This window comes from Leuresthes tenuis, unplaced genomic scaffold (assembly GCF_036924035.1).
Source record: "Leuresthes tenuis unplaced genomic scaffold, fLeuTen1.0.hap1 SCAF_18, whole genome shotgun sequence".
Lineage (NCBI taxonomy): Eukaryota > Metazoa > Chordata > Actinopteri > Atheriniformes > Atherinopsidae > Leuresthes > Leuresthes tenuis.
Window position 1 is genome coordinate 13,072,702 of NW_027325372.1, and position 24,820 is coordinate 13,097,521.

Here is a 24,820-nt window from a genome sequence, read left to right on the forward strand (position 1 = left end):
ATATATACACATGAAAATCATCAGTTTCTTATTTACCATAATGCTAAATGTTGTTATTTTGAAATTAATGGCAGGAACTCTCAGCATGTGATCTAGTTGGTTTTGACACTCAGCCAGTAATGATCTCTTAGGTGCCTGTAATGCATTGTACCACACTCCCCTCTCCCAGCCAAAGCCCTGACAGACCTAATGTCCTCTTGTATTTCGGAGCTCAGGCCCTGCTGTGACAGCCACCAGTGTGGGTGTTTCCACTTTGTTTGAGAGATGAGGAGCAGGTACAGAAAGCACTGTGTCTGTGATGCTGAGAGAAAAAGAAATAACGCTTCACAGTGAAATGTCTGGTTTTAGTGTTGTTATTTTATTTTATTGTGCTTGATGAATAAATATGGGTGTCTTTTTTCTTACACAGCATTTGTGTTTGGTGTAATTCATTGCAATGAAGCAGGATTGCAAGTTCCCCTGTTTTCAGACACTTTTTAACCCAAAGCTGAAATATTGCATGCACTAAAGTGGCCAAATCACACCAGTTGTCGCCCTTGCGCATGTCTACACTAACAATGTAGTGTAGACATGTGCATGCAATCATTAAAAAAGAGAGAGAAAAATAAAAAGGCCTACCACAAGATGGCAGCAAGTCTTTAGCCACCTAAACCGAAGGGGCGCTTGGGTTTAGGTGGCTATTTTGCAAATGTAGAATAAAGTTTTCAATCTGAAATTATTCATTGCAGACTCTACGGATTCATTTATTGCTTAGTTTCTGTCATTTCATCGCAAATCCATGTTGTATCCAACTCCTGTACCATACTGTACCATACAATCTATGACACAAGCCAAACCCAAACCTTATCAGGTCCTTATCAAAACAGCATTTGTTTGCGTTGATAAAGAAAACCGTCACGTACTTACTACTGTTTATTTAAAGTGTTTGACCAGAGGCCTTTTGGGGGGCCACTGATTAACCAGGACAGAGTTTTTAGCGGGGGTCTGTCAGAGTGAATAGAACAACCGAGGAAACAATTCAAAGACTACTCAGTGCTAAATACAAGGGAGTTTGCAGCTCGAATATAGCTGTCTTTTTTAAAAAAAAACTTCATATTCATACTTAAAATTTCATATTCGTTTGAGAAATTGGATTTTAACGCAAGGTTATAGTAACATCAAAACACGGTTTCATGCCTTTCCCATTTTCTCTCCCACTTCTGCCATTTAGGCCTATGTGACTTCAAGCAGTCTGTTGCTATAGTTACTGCCTCAGTTGGGTTTTATCAGTTTATGTTCAGATTTTTTGGGGAAAAAACGTATTCTTTAGGAGAAACAAAACACTACTTGTAAGCATTTAACTCAATTTAAACACGGATACGTGTTTAAAAAAAGTTAACGCAGGGATGTGCACACCTGTGTGGCCACATCACAATTTTGGATCAATGCGCGTGCCTACTCTGTTTTCAACACAAATGGATTTGCGTCAAGTGTTGGAAGCATCAGGGTAACCACAACCAACTAATGATAAGATGGTAAATAAACTTTGCTGTCTTTATTATTAGTTTAATAGTGTGTCACATCCTTTCTTCGGTCTTCTTGGGGCTTGCAGGGGGTGGTGTCAGCCATCCTCTGGCAGTTGCTGATGAGGAGGAGCTTGGCGGAGCAGATGTTGACCGCTAACAACGTGTAGTCTCTGAGCTGAAGTCGGTGACATATTCAGGAAACTGGCACTGCACACGTGTGTTTGCTTTCTTCAGCCGAGGAGGCGACATTCAACGAGGTAACTACATGTTATTCAGTTTCATCCATTGCTAAAAAGATGGCCTTAGGCGTTGTATTTATGTTATTAAGTTGTAGGTGAATGAAACGTTTCCGCTGGAACTTCTGTTTGTCGCAGTTCTGGAGGCTCTTTCTAACGTTAGCATGATGCACTATCAACATCATGTATGACCATCACCGACCGCTAGCTTTGTTAGCTTCATGCTAAACGCAAAGCTGCCTCACAGCGACTTTAAGATGTCTGTCTGGACCGCTAGCAGTGTTGGCTGGTGAATCAAAGTTCATGAGGGAAAAGCCGACTTAAATGATCCCCAGCCATCTTTTTGAATCCGCATCCACCCGGTGCTAACGAGGCTATCGGTCCGTCTTGAGCTAATCATTTACAGCTCGAGGTTATTTGACGTGTGAGCGGAAAAACCCGAGTGCATGATTGGAATAGTGTTGATGAGCTAGATTGACCAGTCTCAGTTTTTTTTCACTCTAACACAGAGACGGGTTTTGAATCCTAAGGGTCCAGTGTCCACGTCGCAGACTCCATCCTCTGAGCTGTGAGACGGGTGTTGGGGTCAACCCCAGCCTGCCTGAAGGAAGATGCGCCTCGCGCCCTTATACTTTTCCTTGAATACTTATACTTTTCCTTGAATACTTATACATTTCCTTGAATACTTATACTTTTCCTTGAATACTTTTAATCTATTCCTGGAGCAATCTTCGTTGTAGGCTTCATCGTTGAATGATAATTATTCTCCACGAGAGGTGAAGAATGAATGTTGACTTAGACGTTTACCTTCCACAATAGATTACTAGCAAAAAGGTAGTTCTCATTTGTTTTTAAAAGTTTATCTGAAGTTACTGAGTGTGTTCAGCTCCTGGTATTTCAGTTTCTACCTTGTTCTGACACTATCCCGTACTGTATTCGTGCTTTGTTGGCAGTCACCCAACCTACATGTTTATCCATAACATCAACATTGGATAAAGCCCAACTCAAAATGTGATGTTTTGTTGATATTATAGTATGAAATAAAAAATAAAAGAAATATCCACCTTTTTTTTTTCCTTTTCTGAGCTGTTTAAATGTGCCAGGGAGTCATGGAACATGCACAGATTCATATAAATATCTAATAGATGAAGTGTAGTAAAATAAACACCTTTATTTTTATATATATATAAATATCTATAGTACTTTAATTTCTTCTGTCATAGAAATTAAGGTGAGAAAGCAATGGTTTTGCCTTAAGTTTCTCACCTTAAACTCATTGATTGTGTTTCGATGAGAGGGCCAACTCCTTGGCTCGTTATCTGTGTACTTAAAGCAAGCTTTCAAGTTGAGGTATTTAATTTAAGTGCAGAAAATGAAGGCAAGGTGTCTCACTCTCAGCCCACAAGGACTTTGGAGTGAATTTGACTCGAGTATTACACTCTGGTTTTTATGCATTGTTTTCAAAGAACTCCAGAACTATCCAAAAGACTGCTTTTGAAACCCCACACGTGCAACTTCGCAGCACTAAATGTAGAAATCCTTGTTATCAAATAGGCAGTACTTCAGCTAAAGCTTGCACAAAGTCGTGGAGTTAATTGTTTGTATGTTCCTGATTCTGCAGCAGATTTAACCGCTGATGAATCCGACTAAGAAAGACTGTTGGTGTTCTCAGGAGCTGTTTTCAGTAGATGGGCGCGCTCAGCCGTGACGCTGTGAGTTTGTGGAGGCACGAGAAGGTGCTGTTTTCCGTGTGTACCGGTCATGTTAGTGATACCAAGATCGACGGACCTATCGGTGGTCAGAGCTGCAGTAATTTTAACTGATGTTTTTAAGAATTGAATCTTCTCCGCCACGGTTTTATTTTAAGCCTGTGAACGGTGTAACATTAGCTGCAGCAGCCACACTGACCGAGGGATGCAGAACAGATGCTTGCATAATTTCATTGATATAATTGGGAACACATGGTGCACGTCTGTCATTGACCAGATGCTACTAAGTTTTATTAGCGTGGGCCAAAGAATTGGAAGCTTTGCTGTATTTTTAACATTTTTATTTATTCCTTTTTTTTCTTTAATTAAAAATGCCGGTTCGACAGCACTGGACAGATTGAATCAAACTTTGATAAGATTTTTCTGTGTTGGCCTAAATGTCACAATGAATGATGCAATTCTAAAGTCTTGCAGTGCCCAATATTAATCGTTGGTTTTACCAAATGTTAACGGATTGCATCCAACTGAGAAAATGACTCAGAATCTTATTTGATGAGTTACTAAAGCAGACAAACTGGAGTCAGCTTCCTTTAGGACTGACAGAAGTTCTATATACAGTAATATACAGTAACTAGTTTATTTTTAAACCTGGAACCACTATAAATGTGTTAACTAAGTCCTTACGGTCATCCTGGTTTTGGGTTGTAATTCTAGGAGCTTGAATGAAGGCAGCTGGTCTTTGTTTCTGTTCTGGAAGAAGTTTCACCTCTCAGAAACGTCTCGGGTTCTAACGTGTTGGTCGGGAGTTTCAAGCTTAAACGTTTACGTGGGTTGTTTAGGTCATCAACACCTGACTGTGAAACCGCCTGGGGAGGAGGGTTAAAGCTGTCTTGTCTTTGGTAAGTCGTACCCGAGACCTGCAATCAGTTTTTCCAGTTTAACATGGATGCCTTTCTTAAGCCGCCTGTTTTCATTCCTCACGAGAGCGTGCTTTGTCCTTGAGATGTGGGCGAACGGCTGAGTCTTAACCTGAGAAGCCGACTCTTCCGTGTTGCTCGTCTGTGCGCTCCTTCCTTTACCGGGCGACGTGTACAATCCCGCTCCGTTTGTGCATGGGTCTTTTGTCCTTTGGGGAAACCATTATCTCCTTGAGTGTGTTGTTTGGTTTGAGATGCACCAGAAAGTTTAGTTTAAAGAGAATATTTCGAAGTTTCCAAGACACTCCTGGAGTGTATGGAAGGATAAAGTTTTTGCAGCTTTTCTTCTTCTCTTCTTTGTTTAAACTGTTGCTTTTGAGATTTCTTAGCTGACTAGACAAAAGTCCAATTTGGGTATCCGCCGGTTTGAAGTGCTTTGTTTGTAGGTTTTTGGTATAACTCTGTCTGTCAGCTTCCATTCTCCTCATTGTGCACAGCACAGATAAAATGGCAGTTTGGTGTTCCCTTGTAGGAGCTCCATGAACATGGAGGAAGGGGAATGCAGAGCACTCCTACAAGGGACTAACTCAGTCGGGGGGGTCTCGCCCCAGGAGATATTAAATTTAGAGGCGCCACTGACTGAACACATCAGCTCAGTGGACACGCTGGAGGATGCAAAGGAAGCCAAACCACCTTTTTTTCACTGCTGTACACACTGAAGGGAAAAAACCCAAAACCTACCACTTCCTCCCAACTTCTTTCTACTGAGTTCAGTTGGGAAAGTCTTGCACCAGATAACTGTCGTGGGTTCTATTTAAAAAGTTGAGTCCCCCTGTAAGGGCAGACCTCTCCAGGTGCCAAAAAACGGCTTTAGTTTAGTCTTGATCTGTCTGGTTGGCCGCTGTTCCTCCTCCTAATTCACACATGGCAATCAGTGGTTGCTCAGGCCTGCATCGCAGCGTCCTCACAGATTTAACTGAGTAAAGACGGCACGGTTGGTTAGAGTGGCGAGTTCTGTGATGTCCGCTCGATGCATGTTAAGCACGCATGAGGCGGGATAATTTAAACCTCTGTTACCACTTCCCTTGCTGCCTCAGAGACGCATCAACGGCGGATTGACTTTCACCCTCTTGTTCCCTCTTGTTCTCACGAGTGCAACAAAGGCACATCAGTCCCAGCTTAAGAGGGCGTATGTGAAAGAGGCTGTAATCACATCCTCTTAGCACAACTACTAGAATTTATGAAGCATTTCTCTAAGACTGTGTGTTCTTGTTTTCTTTCTTTCTTACAGACCGTCCCAGTGGAGAAGCACACTTTGGATTCAATGGCTGTTTAACACAGGAATAACCTTCGCCTCCTTGGGTCACCCTGCTCTTCCTTTTGTTCTGTCCAACCGTCTCTTTTCGGCCTGTTCAGTTTTTCAGTTGCACTGTTCTTCCACCTAGTTTCAGTCCTGTCTTCTTTATCATTCCCCAACATTTTTGATTGATTTTATTCGCGTGTGTTGAGGCTGAAAGCTGTAAGCTCCTCAGAATGGTTGCCGATGTAGACACAGCATCTCAGGGCAGTGGAGTGCGCCTGAAGCAGGAGATTTCCCTCCTCCACGGGGTGTGTCTCATCGTGGGAAATATGATCGGTTCTGGCATCTTTGTCTCACCAAAGGTAAGACTTAGAAATGTATGTGCTGGTCCACGTTTCCTTCCAGTGAAGCCCAGACTGAGTCTCCACTCTGATCCGTTTCTCTGCAGGGAGTTCTTTTGTACACAGGCTCTTTCGGCCTGTCTCTGATTGTGTGGGCCATTGGAGGGATATTTTCTGTGTTTGGAGCGTTATGCTACGCTGAGCTCGGTACGACCATCCGTAAATCTGGAGCTTCCTACGCCTACATTCTGGAAGCTTTCGGAGGCTTCTTGGCTTTCATTCGGTATGTAACTTGTCACTGGTTGAGAATTTTTTCTAAACTTTTTTTTATCACAGAAACTGCACAAAGTAGCGAATCAGGATTTCTCTGATTTTGCCAAATCCGAAGCACAGTCGTGTTACATTAGTACACTGTGTCCTCCATTATAAGTATGCTGTGTGTATACTGCTGTCGGTTACTACTCGATCTGATCCTGTGCTGAGATAAGGTGGTACCAGCATACTGAGTTTGACATTCATTGCAGTTTATCTAGAAATGTACCTGCTTTCAATGAAATGACATGAAATAAGGGATTTTCTTTGACTGTAGATTGTGGACGTCCCTGATGATTGTAGAGCCAGCCTGTCAGGCAGTGATAGCCTTGACCTTCTCCAACTATATGGTCCAGCCCTTCTACCCCTCCTGTACAGCCCCGTATCACGCCGTCCGCCTCTTCGCTGCTGTCATCATATGTAAAGCCTTCCTTCCTTCCTTCCTCCTAAACATGTTGGATGATTAAACACAGCTTACTATATACATATTTACACAAGTGCAGAAAAGGCCCAGCTGAGCTGAGAGGGTGTGTCGTGTAGAGCTGTATCACTTAGTGTTTTTGTAATGGCATTTGTGGTGGCCGAAAGCTTCACACACCACACGTGTGCAACCTTTCGGAACAGTATTTTAATATTTAAATCTGACATTTAGTCCCGTTTAAAGCCAGTGGAGCCGGTGGGGATGTCTTTTTTTGATGACAGCTAGCATGTAATTGTTGCGTCAAGCTGTCGTGAAGAGCACAGGTTCATATATGGTGGCTCAGCTATTTCTGTTGCACTGGATCTGGGTGACTCAACTGCTGTGTTTATAGTATACACTGTTCCTCAAACTCTCAGCTGTCTGTAACTGATCCTTTTGGTCGCTCTGGGGGTAGACATGGATTAAAAACTTTAACTTCCTGCAGCTGCATTATTAGAAAGTATAAAGCTACACATGCTACGTTTTAACAGAGTGTGGTTAGCTTTGGGGATCAAACCATAGCTGTTTAATTTAATGTTTGCTTCTCACTTAAAGGGATATGAGCATGAACCCACTTTAGACCTGTTGATCTCTTAATTTGACCATAAAGCGTCTCTTCTTTGTAAACGGAACAATGGGTGATACTAAATGAAGGGACACAGGAGTAAAAGCAACACAGTTATAGATTTTCAGGCTTAAACCGGTTGGATTTGTTTGGACAGTCAGGTTTTTGTAAGAATAGTGAGCCTGAGCAGGGTGTCTACAGATCAGCAGGGAAATCTTAGTATGTACTCTAACTTCTACGAACAGTTCAGACCATGTTTTGCTAAATGTCTTTAGCACACACCGTGTCCAAGATTCTCATTGGATAATAAGATGATTAATATATGCAGATCCTTATTTGGTTGAATTGAGGGAAGTCACAAACTTTTGACCTTTGTTGTTGGTGTTGTGTGTTTTTTTTTTTTTTTTTTCTTATTTTGTCGAAGTTGACGTTTACCTGCTGTTTTCCTCTTTCTGTTAATCAGGTCTGCTGACCTCTGTTAACTGTATGAAAGTGAAATGGGGTGCAATTCTTCAGGTCATCTCCACTGTAGCGAAGGTCCTAGCTCTCATCGTCATCATCATTACTGGCCTGGTTAAGCTGGGACAAGGTACAGTGGCGTTACTCTAATACCAACTTTTCTGTCTGAGCTCAGATCTGAAGCGGTGAGGCACGTCTGCATTGGAAGGGCTTCCAACTGGAATGCAGCTATTAGCTACTGATTAGCCTGTTAGCAATATGTGCTGAACCGATAGCTCAAAGCTAGCTTTTTGTATGATGTGATAATTATTAGCATACGGATGTATTTATGCATCTTGAAAGCTATTCACATTTTTACTTGTCTAATATTTGTAATATTCCTCTGACATGCATAATATCGTGACAGTAAACAAAACCAACAGGTGCCGTGAAGGTACATTTGACCAGCAGGTAGCTTCTCCAACTGTATTTATTCATACAATCATTATCAGAATAGAGTAAGAAAGGGATCAAACGTATTGGTAAGATTTTTATCTAGGCGACTAACCTGAAATATTCATATATTCTAAACTCTGCCTGAGATGGTGCGAGCCATGAAATCCTATTTGTTAATCCATCAACGCTGTGCCTGAATAGGTTTCGACCAGAACTTTGAGAACTCATTCAAAGACTCCAAGCTGGATCCTGGCAATATGGCCTTGGCCCTCTACGCAGCGCTCTACTCCTACTCTGGCTGGGATACACTCAACTTCATCACAGAGGAGATCAAGAACCCAGAGAGGTGCAAAGTTTGAATTTATTCATTGCGTTTTTTCCATAACCTTCATACATTGCTTAACATCGCCACATGTAACTTTACTTTATTTCCCATAAATCTAACGCTGCATAAATCTTTCATGTAATAGAACTGTGAACGGCTTTTCTAATTTTCCTTTGTAGGAATCTGCCCTTGTCCATCGCTATTTCCATGCCCATTGTCACAGTGATCTACATTTTGACCAACATAGCTTACTACGTTGTCATGGACGCAGACACGGTGCTCAGCAGTGACGCTGTTGCCGTGGTGAGTGTCTGAAGTTAGTCGACTCTGTGTGCTGTTCATGGGCATTGAAAAGATATTAAAAAAAAGAAAGCTTTATACTTTATTAGCGGTAACGCATCCAACTGTGTCTGAACATTACACTAACGCCTGCGCATCAACTCTCTCAGTTATCTTATTATCTTAATTGAGCCCATCTGCCGAGCTTCCTAAGAGCAGCCGGTTTGGATCTGTCCTTCCTGTCTCGTGCTGTCATCCCTTTTAGACTGGCGAGCAGCCACTGGTACTGGCATCTGGCTTCGGTGCTCCCGTTTAGTCGTCAGTGACTGTAGAAGTCGAGATGGCAGGAACCTCATTTAGCTAAAGAAATTAGCGCTCCACACAGGAACAGGGGAAGTTTGTGATGCGATTAGAGCATCGCTTGAGGAGAAGTTGTACTTGTACCTGTTGTAATACCGTTTTAGTAAATGATTAATGTTGTATCGATAGGAAATGAGCCACGTGCTCTTGAAATTGGGCAGAGAGAGCAGCATGAAATGGCTCGTGACTGGATGTGCCAGGTTTTGAGAAGGACTGATCGGGGGGGAGGAGCACCATGCAACTTGACTTTTTTGGCTATTACATCAGATAAAGTTGAAGCAAGCCGAGCCAATATTATACGGTGATGTGAACACTGCAGAGCGCTGATTGGTCCTTATTTACATAATGGAATTAATCAGGTAGTCAGAGTTGCTGAATTTTTCTGGACACATTGACACAGATCCTGCACATTGTTACTGAATCTTACCATCAAATGAGTGTGAATTATTCTCCTCAGACATTTGCAGATGAGGTGTTGGGCTGGGGTCGATGGCTGATCCCCATTTCTGTGGCCATTTCCTGTTACGGCGGCCTCAACTCCTCGATCATTGCTGCCTCAAGGTCGGTGGTGACGTTTAACCTTTTCACCATTGACATCATGCTTCGATAACATGAGAAACTTAGTGATCTTTCTTCTCTTTGCAACATTTTTCCCCTGCAGGTTGTTTTTTGTTGGCTCCAGAGAAGGTCACTTACCCAACGTCCTGTGTATGATCCACATTAAGCGCTACACACCAATCCCTGCACTGATTTTCAATGTTGGTAGTTTTTTTTCTAAATCAAACCGTGAGGATGTTCTAGTTGCAGCCGGATTCCCTCGGCCTGCCAAACTTGTTATCATATGATTGTTTGTGGTCTTCTTCCAGGGTGCCATGTCTCTGTTTTACCTGTCCGTACCTGATGTCTTCCGGTTAATCAACTACTTCAGTTTCAATTATTGGTTGTTCATCGGCCTGTCAATAGCCAGCCAGGTTTACCTTCGTTTTAAGAAACCGGACATGGACCGACCCGTTAAGGTAACAACTGTTGCAGCGTGTGTTGCTATAATAATTATAATCCATATTTGATTCAAATGCCTTTTAAGTAGGAGTGTTATTACTGATCCAATAGGCATTGTGTTTAAAAGGAAAACAAAAGCCTTCACGCATCAGAGGTTTTAGCTACTGAAAAACGTCAGGGTGTCGTTTCCTCTGAAGATGTGTACCAAGTAAACAAGGATGAACATGTCCTTCATCCTTGTATGATATAACGTTTGTCTTTGTGTGCCGCTTCTTAATCTTCTTGTTTTGTTTAGTGAGAGAAAACTAAGAGCAATGCAGCAATTCATCCTGTAAGAAGTGTGTCCATTGTGGACCGTCTTTATGTTTGTGCACTCAGCAGCTGCTGCACTGTTGGCCTGACAACCATCAGCACCAGCTTTAGTTAAGAGCCTTGGCACTGTTTAAAAGCCCCTGATGTTTTGAATCTGATAACTCCATTTATTTAATTTTTATAAGCAATCATAAAAGTGACTGCAGTGCATTAGTGGCTGTGGAATTTAAGGCCGATTAGAGCTACAATAGAAACATCAGAAGCATTTTATTATCCGTTGGTTGTATTTGTTAATATTGTTGCTTTAATCATGTCCATTTATTTTTGCCCCCTCTCTCTCTCTCTCTCCCTCCCTCTGCTACTTTACCGTCTTCTCTCTGCACCCTGCAGCTGTCTTTGTTCTTCCCAATTGTTTATTGCTTATGCAGCATATTCCTGGTGGTGGTGCCCCTCTACAGCGACACCATCAACTCCCTCGTTGGGATTGCTGTGGCGCTGTCCGGAGCACCAGTCTACTACATCTGCATCTACCTGCCACCCAGCTCTAGACCAGCCTTCCTTGGGAAAATGTTGGGTAAGAGAAGGCCATAGGACATTTGCTTTTAGTGGCTTTGTCAGCGCTGTAGATTACCCGAATCATTAGATTGTATTCTGAATTTTAGTGCCTTTACCGGGTATTAGCAGTGGAAGAGGACGCACATGCAAGCATGTTTCTTAAAAAGTATTAAAACGACGCTGTAATAATGCTGTCAAAGGAAAAGTCTGGGATCCATTTTTAACTTTGAAGTCAAGAGTGAGTTTGCATGACTTTGTACTCATTTTTACATACTTTTGAATAATTAATAGTGATGCATTGGTAACGGTGTCATTTGCTCAGCATTAACAATCATTCTGTCACAGGTCCACACTAAGCTGACATCATACTGTCCCCGTGTCTGAGTCTGCAGAAAATGGGCTGTGAATGTCCTGGATTTTGTCTTTAAGTGTCCCTGTAACCAGTGAACACAAGTGGTCCTGCTATGTACAACATTTTCACTTGGGTTTTGTTCCTGGATCGATGCAGTGCACAGTACAAGCTAAACAATGACATTTTAAATCTCGGTATGTGGCTGTCTTTGTAAGTAGCTTACTAGTTTTTCATTTCAAACCAACTAGCACAGGCACAAGTAAAGATGCCTTGAGTTAAGAGCTTGGAAGGGATTAAGATTAGCGCTTCAAAGTTCACTTTACTGTAAAGCCCATACAGTTTAGGGTCACACACTGCATGCTTTTCTGTGTAATTGTAAAACCCATGCAGCTGAGGAACATGCGCCTCTAATACTTTAAAACATGCGCTAAGTGGCTTAAACACAATGCCCTTGGCTTATTGTTCGAAAACTTAAAACCGACATTTCTTTAAAAGCATAAATTTGCTTTTCTTTTTCCAAGTGCAACCCTTAATTTTTCCACGTTTCCTTCCTGACTCTGCAGATCAGATCTCTCTGTTCACCCAAAAGCTGTGCGTGTGCTGTGTGGCCTCTCCGGATATTGATCTGGACAACATAAACCCAGAAAAGATGGAATGATGCACTGACAAAGGACTCGGAGGGAAGTGCTGTACGGAGTATGAATGACCAGAAGAAGGAAACCTCAGCTGCACACCACCAGGATTTGGATGAGTATTGCCCGAAATGAATAAAAATAAGGATGAAGAAACTGGCAAGAGGAGTAAAACCCACGTCTTTCTCTCCTCGCACATGTCACACGAGTAAAGAAGCAGGATTGTTCACACGATGACGTGCAACGCTGTGGCGCTGGTCCAGTGCTCGTCAGCCATTTACAGCTCTTGAGTGTTTTTAATTTACAGTTCAAACATCGTCTGAAGGGGAACGGCAGCAACAAAGTGAGCACAGAATCTTGCTGGCACACCTCAAAGAACCGAAAACCTGTTGCACATCTTTTATTCCTGTTGTGTGGGTTCATAGAGAGCTTTATTCTACTCCGTTACCAAACTTAAGGACCAAATGAACTGTCTTTTTTTAATATTAGCTTTGAAGAAGAGATCCTCAACAAAATTGCTGTTATTTATTGCAGGTTTGTTTTCGTTTCCCCAAATGGAAGAGAGATTAGTCCTGCTGTGACTGTGATTTGCATCCTGCTCTCGTTTCATCTTCCAGCCAAACTATCTGATTGCATCCTCGGAGCTAAATTCGGTGTCTCATGCTTCCTAACGGCAGCTAATCTTAACATCCATCAACAAGCTGGAAGATTTCACTGTGTCATTAAAGTCTCTGGGCATATTTTTGCTTAGGTTACGCCTTCCTTGTCGTCTCCATCCATTTGCAAACACCACGGAGGAGGGAAAAACTTGAGTAATATACATTTGATCAGTTTCAAAAGTTATTGGGATCATTTCAGGATTAAGGAAAGGTACCTTTTAAAGACTTGACAGGACCACATTATTGTTCATCATGTCGTCTCCTTTAGAAACAAACCTCAGGAGGAACCACATTTGATGTGCACACACACTTGCTAATCCCACCCCACACACCTTTCTGTAAGGATTGTATGACAGATAGAGAATTTAACCTTCTGCTGCCTTTTTTAACGAGTCACCGGTTTGCACCATTCCTTCACAGTTCATCAGCAGCGGTCTACAGTTTGACCATCTCTCTGCTCACTGCGGTGAGCTCGTAGCAAAGTGTATCTGCTTCCTAATGAGGAAATGACAGCTGTGATGTTAGCCCTCATGAACTGTATGTGCCTTCTGTGAGTGTGGTCAAAGGTCCTGCCTTTTTGATATTGTAAACCTTGTGTATGTGTCGATCATCCTGAGCACAATCATGCTGTAGTGTTTGCCAAACGCTCTTTTGATAGTTTCCGTAAGTTTGTCTTCAGTTGCAGTTTGTCGACATCCACAAAAAACCCGGCTTCAGGTTGAAAAGATTCTGTTTATTGTACGAGCATTTCCACAGCAGAAGCTAGCAGAAGCACACGTACTGTGTTGTACTGTAAGTGCTCATCTGCATTCTTCGGTCATATAATTTACACCAATCTAGTTAACTTTGTATGCTGTTTTGAAGTAAAAAAAATAACTATTACTATTTCCACATGTTGTCTTATGAGCTATTACTTAAAAACACAGGGAATGAACGTTGCAATATATCGTATCCGTTATTTTATTAGGTACCAAATGTTTGAAAAAGTGATCTATAAAGTGCTTGAAATGTAGACTTTTATTTATTGTATTTTGGATATGAACAAACAAAAAGCTGTTCAGTGGTAGAGGTCTTGTTTATCCAGAAGCTGGTGTGTTGTGTGTTTTATCCAAATAAAGTCAAATACACGATGTGCAGCGTTCTCAGTGATTCTGTTCTTTTCCACTGCTTTACTTTGGATCGTGAAACACAAGATTTCAGGCTCAGTGGACAGCTCGCAGCCACTAGAGGTCATGAGTTGATTACAGCTCAAGCTTTTGTACAAACCCCCCCCCCAAAGAAAAAAGTCAGCATTTTTTATTTATTTAGTTTCTTTAGAGAGCAAAATGTAAATGACACAAAGCTAATTTAATTGATAGCAAAACATTCCAGAACTTTTTCCAAATGATGTAAATGATAATGAAGGAAATGAGGAAATGATTCAATTGTGTGTGTGTGTGTGGGGGGGCAAAACACTCCGTTGCACCTCCTCTGACTTATGACAGCTTGATATATTTTCTTTGAGGCGTGGCCAATATTCCTCACCACTCAGATTCCAACTTTCCTGTGTAGCAGCTGACATCTGACAGCTCTGCAGGATGGACCACTTTCATCCGGTTGTCCACCGTCCATGACTGCTTCCCTATAAGCCACTGTAACCTTGTTTTCTTCTGTTCTGTTCTGTGTAAGCGATGGTTTACATTTCTGGATGGAAATCCCATTTCCTTCAGCCTGTTTCTTACACATCAGTCACAAACATTGACTCGTGTTTGCTTGGTAGTACATCGTCTGTTTCCAACACGTAGCTTTCGGTCACAATGCTTTGACGACTTCCTTGGTCGACCTGTTTGTTTCTCATTTACAACCATCCCAATTGGTTTGTACTAACTCCAAATTTTAGAGACAGCTGGCTGTGAACAGGCAACATCTTTTGCCACACTCTTTAGTTGAATTACCCTCTTGAAGAAGTTTTTTAAATCCTCTTCACTTGTTTTGATGGAAGTTATATTTGCTTTTTATTTTAAGGAGCATGTTGCTCGAAACAGACATGTTTCAGTCTCCTTTGCAGCAACATCAGCGCGTTTTGTTATAAAGCGGACCTCACTGGTATCATTTGGATCAACTCATCACACTCCTTTAAAAGCTTACAGTGAGTGATTAACTTCTAGCTTTCCATGTACAAGCTCCACTTGACTCAAACTAGTCCAGGCGCTCTGCACATGCTCCAGAGTTTCTGACCTGTACACAGAAGAAGAAGAAGCCAGTATCAACAAAGAATAACTACAAGGGATCATGTACACCTTATTTTTTATATAAGAACAATAAAGTTTAAGAATAAAGCCAAATTCCCAGTAACGCTACTTCCATCCACTTATTTTTTATTTTGGAGAATCGCGTCAGAAATTTTTATTAAGCTATACGATGATTTCCCACGGAAGTAGGAAGTGGCACTCTAATGTTTTTGCACACAGTTCAGTGTCCTGGCATCACACATCCTTCAGTGAATAAACCCCTCCCATGTGGACTGCTAAAAAGGGAAGTTGTCCAATTCACCAGTCAAGTTTTAAACATCTCTCAGCTGTGCATAGAAAGGTTGTGTTTTATATTGCATATAAAGGAAAGGTCTGTGAAAAAGGAAAGTCCACACTAAAAGAACTTTACTCTCTCTGAGAGAGATGCCTCAGAAAAATGTAAAACGTGTAAATCACAGCTAAAAATGATGAACTTTTGAAAGTAATTGATTGTAGGATCATCTAAATAACCAGGGAATTATTTTCAGCTGTTGTCCAGTAATTCAGGTGAGGTGCTCTGATAAACTGATAAAATTTAGTACACACTGTCTGTATCTCAGCATCTTCATCCGTCAATCAACCCTTTGCAGCCTCCTCAGGTAACTGGATGAGCTGTACCTCCTGTCCCAACCAACCTGCCTCCCAGGAGGCTCAGAGGTGTCCCGTTTCACTGGGGTGTGCACTCTGCACTTCAGATGCTGCCTGTCGATAGGTTTCCGTGGCAGAGGCCTGACTGTGTTCCTCCTCAGAATCGAGGGAGTTGGGTTCCACTGACTCATGCATAAAAGATAAAGCAGTGGAGGGGAAATGTAGCTGAGCACAGCAACAGCACCTGTACCTGCTCCGTCCCACAGAGTGGAGAACAGACTGCAGCTGAGATGTGTTACTAGTTTTAAGGGCTCCAGGCTGGTGAGGTGGAATTTGGCACAGCTGATGGTTTGGAGGGAGCATCTGTCCTGGGGATGGGCAGAAGAAAAAGGGTGCTTTTTTTTGGTGGGTGAGTGGCTATTACACACTGGCAGCTGCTTGGCATCATGGAGCTTCCTCGACGCCTGAACTGGATACGAAACCGACCCTGGAGGCCTCATGTCCGCCGCAGGAAGTTCAATCGTAAGTGGACTGCATGAAGTTTAATGGATGTTTAGATTTGCATCTTTTTTGTTGTATGTGAAAACTGCACGTTTTAGTGTGGCTTCTTTCTAATTTCTTTGCTCTTTTGTCTGACTTTTGTGTCTACTTTTAATTGTCTAAATGCTGCTGTGAACCCGAGAAGCTTCCAGTGGAGTCTTGTCAAGTGTTGTGTCTATAGAGTGTGCACATCTACCGCTCTGAGGATATCATCATGTTGTGGAGAACATATTTATCTACTGTTTTTAATGGCGTTTGACGATCTAGAACATGAATTTGCTGCTCGGTTCTCCATGTCTTGGGTGGTAAATTAGCCATGAGACTGACTGACATTGACCACAGTGGACTACAGGTGTCAGATTAGATTGATGTTGGGCTACAAATGACTCATAATTTTGCGCCCGGCTGGTTGCAGATTTGCGGACATTAATGGCAATACTTTGTCAATTTGTACTTGCGCAACAAGCAAGGACTAAGATCACACCTGGATGGTTCCAGACCATTTTATCAAAAAGACTCAAGCCAGGCCCCCAAAATGGGACCTGAAAACGATATATCTCCAGGATTTGCTCAGCATCAGTTTTTACAGTGATCAGACCTCACAGTGAAATATCATCTGTGTCGGATCAGATTTTAGGAGGGAAACAGAATGAATTACAGCAGTTGAGGATGTGCAAGCTGTAATATCCTGAGACCCATCTGCACACTTTTTAAAGTTGTTGTTGACCAGGTGAGCTGGACTCTTGTGGGAAGTGTGTGTTTCTCCAGAAACTGAAACCCACGTTTAGTTTCCTGTTGCCAGAATGTTTTTTGAACTGAAAAGACTGACTTGGCTCAGTTTCTGTCTTAGGATTTTGCATCTTCATCTCACAATCTCCTCTGCAGACGAGGCTTAGTCAGCAGTGCTGTGTGAGGATAGTTTTACAGCCCAGAAAGGATAAAAGTTATTTATCTGCACTGAAATATGTTATTATATATATATATATATATATTTATTTATTTTTTTTCACTCAGGGGATCGATTTAAAAAAAAAGCTTTTCGTCCAATTGCTTGTCTCAAGAGTGTATGCATAAGTGTGTGATGGATTAGTGACAAAAACTGTGTAGTCAGCATTAATGAGTTGTTGTTATAACTGTTGTGGTGGCTGTGTGGAGGTGGGCTAAAATCTAAAGTGCTAGTGTTTTTAAAAGGTCACATCCTATGTGAGATCTCATTTAACCCAGATCCCTTATACTGCAGCTGCTGATGTTAAAAAGGCATTCATTACTGTTTCGAAGGTATGTTCTGATAACTGCCGCACATCAAATAATCCAAAACTTTTCCACAGGAGACAACACGTCATAGTGGGTAGAAAGTCAGAGAAATGAATTAGGTGAAACTGAAAAGCAGTCCAACGAACAGCAGAGAACACAAATGTTCTGCGTCACTGGATGATGAAATGTGAAGTGTTTTGCAAACATAAGCTCCTGAACTCTGCTCAGGCCATTTCCTCTGCTGACTACAGGGGCAAAAAAAAGATCACTGTGTCAAATTTTTAAAGCTCTGCCTTCGATTAGCAGCTTTTTTTTGTCTCTTTGTTTGTTGCATTTTCAAATTAACGTATCTACTTTCAGCTTATTTTCTACATCAAGTCAGTTTACATTGCTCTTGTTTATGCTCTTTGTGGTCAATCGATAAGATTAAACATTTCTCTTCATAAAGTTTTGTGAATATACCTGCAGCCTCTATTATTAAACTTGTTTTGTGCTGTAAAAGCAATTAGATCTGTTGATGTAATATGCACCTATACCTCTCATAAACCGACCACTAAGCTACTTTATCTAATGAATCCCTCAGTAATTTAGTAAAAAAAAAGTTTGTTTGTTAGGAAAAAATCCCCCCATTCAGCAAGTTTTAATCTGACTACAAGCAGCAGCATCGCTAATAAGTCAGCACTTGAAAGAGAAGTTGTTAAGAAAATTGTCCCAATGAGGCTCAGAGCTGCTGGAATCACAAGGTTAACACAAAGGTTTAATCTTGCAGCAGGAGACAAGCCTGTGCAACATATTACAAGGCTTACACAGGGTTGTCTGAGTTCTAAAATGATACTTTTGCTTTTTATGCTTTCTACTACAAAATCATTAGCCACACATGGTTATACTTGCTACTACTGAAGCATTAGCCACACATGGTTATACTTGCTACTACTGAAGCATTAGCCACATAAGGTCATGCGACATTCCTGTCGTTCCCTCCTGTCACTGTCTTTGTTAGATGGGTACAATGCAGTTAATATCATAACGTCATGCAAGACTTCTTTGTTCAGTCGATCAAGGTTCATAAAAAGGATAGAACCAGCAAAGATAGGAGGCCTTTTTCAGCACACAGCGTTAAACTAACAAGATAGGAGGAGGCCTCCCCCAGCACACAGTGTCCTTTAATCTTCCAACACTGTAAAACATTCTTGCATACAATACTTATTTTCCTGTAGTATATCCTCATGATATTTTTCTAACAGAAATACACTGAGGTTATTGATTATTTTCTCAGGAGAAGTCTGGAGTGGCTTTGCCTACCGCTGATTAACTCAGTATTTATTAATGAGAGGATGTAGCTTTCAGGGTTTTACCAGAGGTCACCACTGACTGGGGGATTTGAAAAATATACAAACCTGAGGTATGAACAGCCCTATAAAGGATGACTACATCAGAGTTGTACTACGACCAAAGATTGGATTAAAAATAACTATCCTGAAGGCGCTGAGCAGCTTTTTCATTGTCAAATTGAGGATAAGATGATAACTGAAACAGGAAATTGAAGCTGCAGATAAAAGCCTTCGGTAATCTTAATACCACTAATGATGCTTTCAGTAGCAAAAAGAAAAGAGAAATGCTCCTCTTGGTGCTTTGAGCTGCTGACTATCTCATACTGTACAATATCAGGGTGATACATTTTCATTTTAAAGACTTCATTGCATTCATGCAGTAGATTAACACTGAGTTCCAATGCAGTGAAAGTATGGAGGTGTTTTTATTCATCCATAGCCATCAGACATTTTGGTCACCCCTGTTTTAAGATAAGATACGTAACTTCTCTCACGTAACATATTCTCAATATGTTACATGCCTGACATTTAGTTCAGAAATTTTTTACTCCTTTTTAAATCATTGTTACCTTTTTTTGGACACATGTTTACACATTTTTTAATTGGTGGTGACCTCTGTGGTCACCTCATTTAAATTTAGTCATTCATTATTTTTCAAAAGTGACTCACTCTCGAGTTTCCTGCGGGACTCCGTGGACTATAATGTTGGTTTATCACTGGAGAAGGAGATTCACAGTGTAAACTGCTGAGTCAGGTCATCCGTGCTGCTCTCTAAATATCAGTACTTCGATGGTATAGCTTGTCTTCAGTTTTCCGTGTTCTGTGGTACCACGAGTACTACAACTGATGGGAGTGATGGCACTGACTCCTGCAGGCATCTCTCAGAGGCAGCCTGCAGTGGTGGACAGATTACAGAGTGCGTTTAACAGGCATGAAATCTACTGGATATCCCATTAAGAAAGACAAAACGACTGAAATCAGATGCAAAACACAAGAAGAGGTGTGAAATGAAAATAAACAAACAAACAAAATGGCAAAAAAAAGCATCATAGCATGAGCATTCTCATAATTTCCTGAAGACTTACTCGCTTAAATGAGTCTGCGTAGTTGGTGGTTGTTTTCTGCCCATTTTTCTGTCTTGGTCTTCTTGTAACATTCAACAGCGCCTCTTACTCATCCGTGCCCATAATTCAAAAGCCTCTATGATGAAATACTGAAGAGAACAAATCCAAATATTAGCTATTATTTTAAGATGATAGCTTTAATGTTCATCCTCGGTTAATCTATTGAATACACTGTGACTTAAATAGGGCCTTTATGTCATTCTTTATGTTATATATGTTATAGGTTTTGGGGAAAATGGTACATTTTAAAGTCCTTTTCTGTAAGTCCAGAAAATATCAACAACATTCCTACGAGTTTCCAGTAATCACCAGCAGGGGGCGCCCACAGCCAGGTTATTTCACAAGTGACTGTTACTCTGTTTGCAGCTCAACACAAACATACAGAGCGCACATGCTGTTTGCTTTTCTGCCAAGCTCAGAGGGAAGTGAAGCAACTGAAACCAGCAAACTGTGCTAATGGGATGAAAATGTCTTTCTTCCTCTGCTGACAATTGCAGATTGTTCTTCCCTTTTTTGGCAGCACACTGAAATGCATCTCAAAAGATTTCCTACATATCATAGAAAACAAAGTCAAAACCTGCCCGTCGCTCGTTTATTTACAAGACTGGCAGGGTTTTTTTTTTTGGTTTTTGTTTTGTTTTTTTTACTTCGAGCCGTAATGGAGGTGACTGAAATAAACCACTTTAGCAGATTGCGTTATCATGTTCCTGTGACCTCCTGACCGCGCTGTCTCTTCTCCTTTATTCTGTTATTTCTGTCTCCCCTTCTACACCTCCCCGTCCATCACCTCTGCCCTCTTTGCATTTACTTTATTGCTTCCTTGCTTCCCCATCTCTCCCCCTCCCGCTTATCTAGTGTCCTTCTCCTGCTCCATGACTCCCCTCCCCTCTGCCTTATATGTCTCTTGTTCCTCCCCTCCTCCAGATCTTTATTAGCACCCCCCTCTCGGCTCTCCTCACTCCAGCAAGATCCATGATGATCTTCCCTCTCTGAAAATCTTCCCACTCCATAGCAACGCGCCTCTTCACCTCCGTAGCCTCTGCTGCCACTGATGCAGGAGGCGGTGTTGGGATGTTAAACTACATCAGAGGAGATTACATACTGCCTGGGCTCATTTTCCAGCTGGATCTTGAGAGGAATCACGTTCACAGAGGCTGCTCACACGTACTCCCCTCCAATTTTCTCCTTTCCTTTACGTTCACTGTCTCTCATTTTCCCCTCAGTTTCTTTTTTCTTTCCCCCTCTCCTTGCCTGAGATTAATCCATTTTAGAAGTTTACAAGGTGCATGTGAGTGGAATCGCGTTGGCCCTTTTTTCCCCCTGTAATTTCACACAGTAAAGTCAACAGCCAGGGCTGCTGCGTGGGCTGTTTATGGACACAGAGTGAAAGACTAATGGAACAAGAGTGAGAGACAGGGAGCTGAGAACAAAGGGCATGTGCAGTGCTCGCGCACACATTGATTTACATACGGTGTCCTTCGTAACAGATATGTATAGAAACAAAGGCATCTGTCTTGTGTCCTCCTTGGGTAATTTATCATGTAGATTGTTATGTGTTCTGGTTTCAGAATATTAATTTGATTTGTCCCTCTATCCCATAAGTGTGGAGATTAATGAACTATATTTCCAAATCTCTAGTTGAAAACAGAATGAAATGAAAATAAACCCAACAGTTACAAATTGTCACCTTTTCAGCTTATATGACTTACGTCCAAGTACTTTAATTGGTTTAAAGTGGGTGAATCCTTTAAAAAATTAGATTTTTGCCTTTATCATCATGAATATCATAATATTGAACTAATAAAACAAAAATGCTTTCTTTTTGTCACTTTGTTAATCAAATTAGAATTTCATGGTTTGTATAAGATGTTTAATGTTTGCGGAAAAAACTCTTCCCAGTATCCCATCTGTGAGACATGCTGATGGTAGAATTCTGTTTTAGCCTCTTCTGCTGCATCTGGGGCAGGATGACCTGCAATCGTTGATAAAACCCTGATTTTTTTTCATTTTACAAGTGTCCTAAAAGACAAGGACAGTTGTCCTTGAACTCTACACCAAGAGAACGATTGGTCATGCAAGACTGCTTCATGGTCACGCACAAGAGAGCAAGCAAATGAACTGAAGTACACGAGTTGTTCAAATGAAGAACGGCCCATGAAGAGCTAAGTTATTGTTTTAAAATGGCCAAGTCAAAATCTAGACCTCAATCCAACAGAAATGCATGGATGGCTCAGATATGAAGCATTGAGTTTAGGTGAGCAATCATCTCCCAGTTACTAGAATATTAATTATTTGAAATGTTCAGTTGCAGTGTACTGCTGCACGAGTGTCTCATCATACCAGATACTGAAAACTAAGGTCTAAGTGTAAGGATTAAGTTGAATTATTTTGACAAAGTATCATATTTTTGTTTAATCTATCTAACTAGATTCTTTTCACCCACTTTTCAGACTTAAAAATCCGATGCTTTTGGTGATGTTGTGCAGAAAATAAAATGTTTTATAGGTTTCAGAGACTCTAAAGCACTGGTACTCATACAATAGATGTGTTCAATAAAACACTGCAACTTTTTTGGTTCATAAACTGAATCATTTTCAGCCAATTTAATTACAAGTCAGCCTCGGAGGTGCTGTTCTGCAGCCGAGCCTGACCTCTGACCTCACCGTACAGTAATGAGAGCTTATAGAATTGATTAAGATTCGTGTTGTTGTTGTCACTATCCATAGGCAATGACAGGAAAGTTCCGGCTCACCATGTCCCCCTGTTGTTGTTCCGTGGGCTTTGCTCATGGTGACTCATGTGCTACAGATCTTGAAAGCAAATTCACAGCTGAAAAACAAACTTAAGTTGTGCCAGGAAAATGCTCAAAGATGGGTTGTAGCAATGACCAAACAAGGCTGTTTTCTCACTAAATGCTTTTGTATTTGACTTCATCAGGTTAATACTGCTGTAAGAATGTGCTCAAATGTAGTGTGGAACAACCAAAAATGGCAAAATCGGTCTGGATTACATCAGAGAACTCTGCTCAATTTGTTTTATTTATCTGTTTTCTGAGACTAAACACCCTACACAGGCAAACAAAATGACCACCTACTATCTCATTTTTTTCAGTCAGCTCATCGGGACATGAATAATAAGCAACTGCTGAAAAGCATGAGGCTGACTTGTCAAACTTTTATTCTCGTTGGAACATCCCAAGGCCATGGCTGGAAGAGTTGGCATCCTCTGACTAACACTGGCTCCTGAGCTCATGGTTCCCATGTCACTGGGTTTGGATCAGGCTGCCGGTTTCTTCTTTGTGCTTCTCAGTGGAACTCTCGGGTTTTCGTGGTGTCCAGGATGTGGCTTTATTCAGTGTCCATTACCCTCATTGTGTAAGAGTGTATGCGTGCACACAAGAGGGCGAGATGCTGGCTCACTTAAAGCTGTGCTGGCTTCAATGATGAGAAGAAACATTGAAATGCTGATGAACCGGAAAGTAGGCCCTGATTCGACTCTGTGTTCCTGTGAGAGAGTCTCTGTCTGTGTCTTGCAGCAAAAATCTATTTAGCTTAATGAAATGTAAATGTCTTTGTGACAAATAGGGCTGTGTTTCAAATTTCTTTGGCATTAAGTATTAAAGTCTCTACTAAGAACTGGCATGGTAGGATTGTATAGATGAATTTTGGTTATCTATTACCTGAGATTGAGTTTCATAATTTTTGTAGTCTTACATTATTTTATCAAGATACATTCCTTTCACTCTGCATTATATCTTTCATTGGGATTACTACTCAGCTGGTTTAAACAATGCTGGATGATATTTCTCAAAACCTTAACATTAAACATGTTCTTACTATTACAACTGTTTTACAAATAAGCCACCAAGTTGCACTGTTTTGCTCAATCCATACAAGGAACAAGGAAGTCTAGATATCTCATCCTCAAATTTCCATTTTGACCATCTTCTTTTGCAACTTCCCAGTATTATCGAGGTGCAATTTTAGGTTTCTGGGGAGTCCCTTTAAATGAGAAAGAAAAGGTCATGTAGTGATAGCTGCCTATACTCATCAAGGAGAGGTGCAGCGTAAGTACAGAACTTACAATATCTTCAGAAATAAACACTAATGACCACATTCCATGCACTAAAAATAGTTGAATGAAATTTTAGAAGTAAATGAACATAACAAAATGCTTTCACTTTATTAAACCAAAAATACAGACAGAATTTGGGGGCTCAACACTATTATTGAATGCTTTTGAATAATCAAAGTCAATTTTCCCAATGAAATTTTAAAAATCAAATGAAACTATCTATCTATCCATCCATCCTTTTTCTGTTGATTAACCGTGACCACAGGGGCAAGTATGAATAGAAATCCCCACGCTTCCCCCTCCCCACCCACCTCCCCTGGGGCTGATGCTGAGGCCTGACCCGAGGCCTCCTCTCGCTAAGACATGTCCAAAACACCTCCCCTGAGAGGGGTCCAGGAGCCACCTTTTGATGCGAAAGATGACTAGGCTCTTCACCCTATCCTTAAGAGTCAGACCAGACATTCTTCGAAGGAAGCTTATTTCCACAGCTTGCGTTCACAATGTTTTTCTTTGGATTCACATATGGTCATGAGCTGTGGTTTTCACTGCTCGGCACAAATCACACACCGACTGACGGTTCTACTGCATGAAATGGGGTTCAATATTTTAAGAGACGCTTTAAGCCAAAACTCAATGAGAGAAGGCTGAGTTAGTGCAGAAAAAACACCTCTCAAGACATCTAAAGGGCTTCGAGGAGGACACCAGTTATTAAATAAAAGCAGAAAAAGGCATGACTAATAGCTGCAGAAACTGTCACAGATGAGTCAGACTTTCAGTGATGATGTTTTATGGCGAGAGGAAACCAAAGCAGAGCTCAAAGAGAGTTGGGTGCATCCGTTTATTTATGGGAAAAGAAATCAAGTCCATAAGGATAGAAATACCATAGCTAATGTAAAACATGGTGGAAATGAAGGCCCTGCATGTCTC

General features: G+C 41.3%; 2 protein-coding genes across 3 annotated transcripts in view; both read left to right on the plus strand.

The window, feature by feature from the left end:
• cunh6orf62 (chromosome unknown C6orf62 homolog) overlaps nt 1-24,820 on the plus strand; it is a 112,084-nt gene that overhangs the window by 6,319 nt on the left and 80,945 nt on the right. The window lies entirely within an intron of this gene.
• On the plus strand, nt 1,655-13,407 carry LOC140274896 (Y+L amino acid transporter 2). 2 transcript variants are annotated; one of them, XR_011908376.1, is made up of 13 exons: nt 1,655-1,762; nt 5,659-6,029; nt 6,116-6,291; nt 6,598-6,740; nt 7,809-7,934; nt 8,441-8,585; nt 8,744-8,867; nt 9,661-9,764; nt 9,865-9,961; nt 10,070-10,219; nt 10,905-11,088; nt 11,985-12,865; nt 12,912-13,407. XR_011908376.1 is itself a non-coding variant. In XM_072370282.1 (12 exons), the coding sequence occupies exons 2-12, from the start codon at nt 5,901-5,903 to the stop codon at nt 12,077-12,079; spliced, it is 1,473 nt and encodes a 490-aa protein (XP_072226383.1). In that variant the 5' UTR covers nt 1,655-1,762; nt 5,659-5,900; the 3' UTR covers nt 12,080-13,407. The 2 variants fall into 2 exon arrangements, 1 of the variants encoding a protein (XP_072226383.1); XM_072370282.1 differs by having other exon boundaries at nt 11,985-13,407.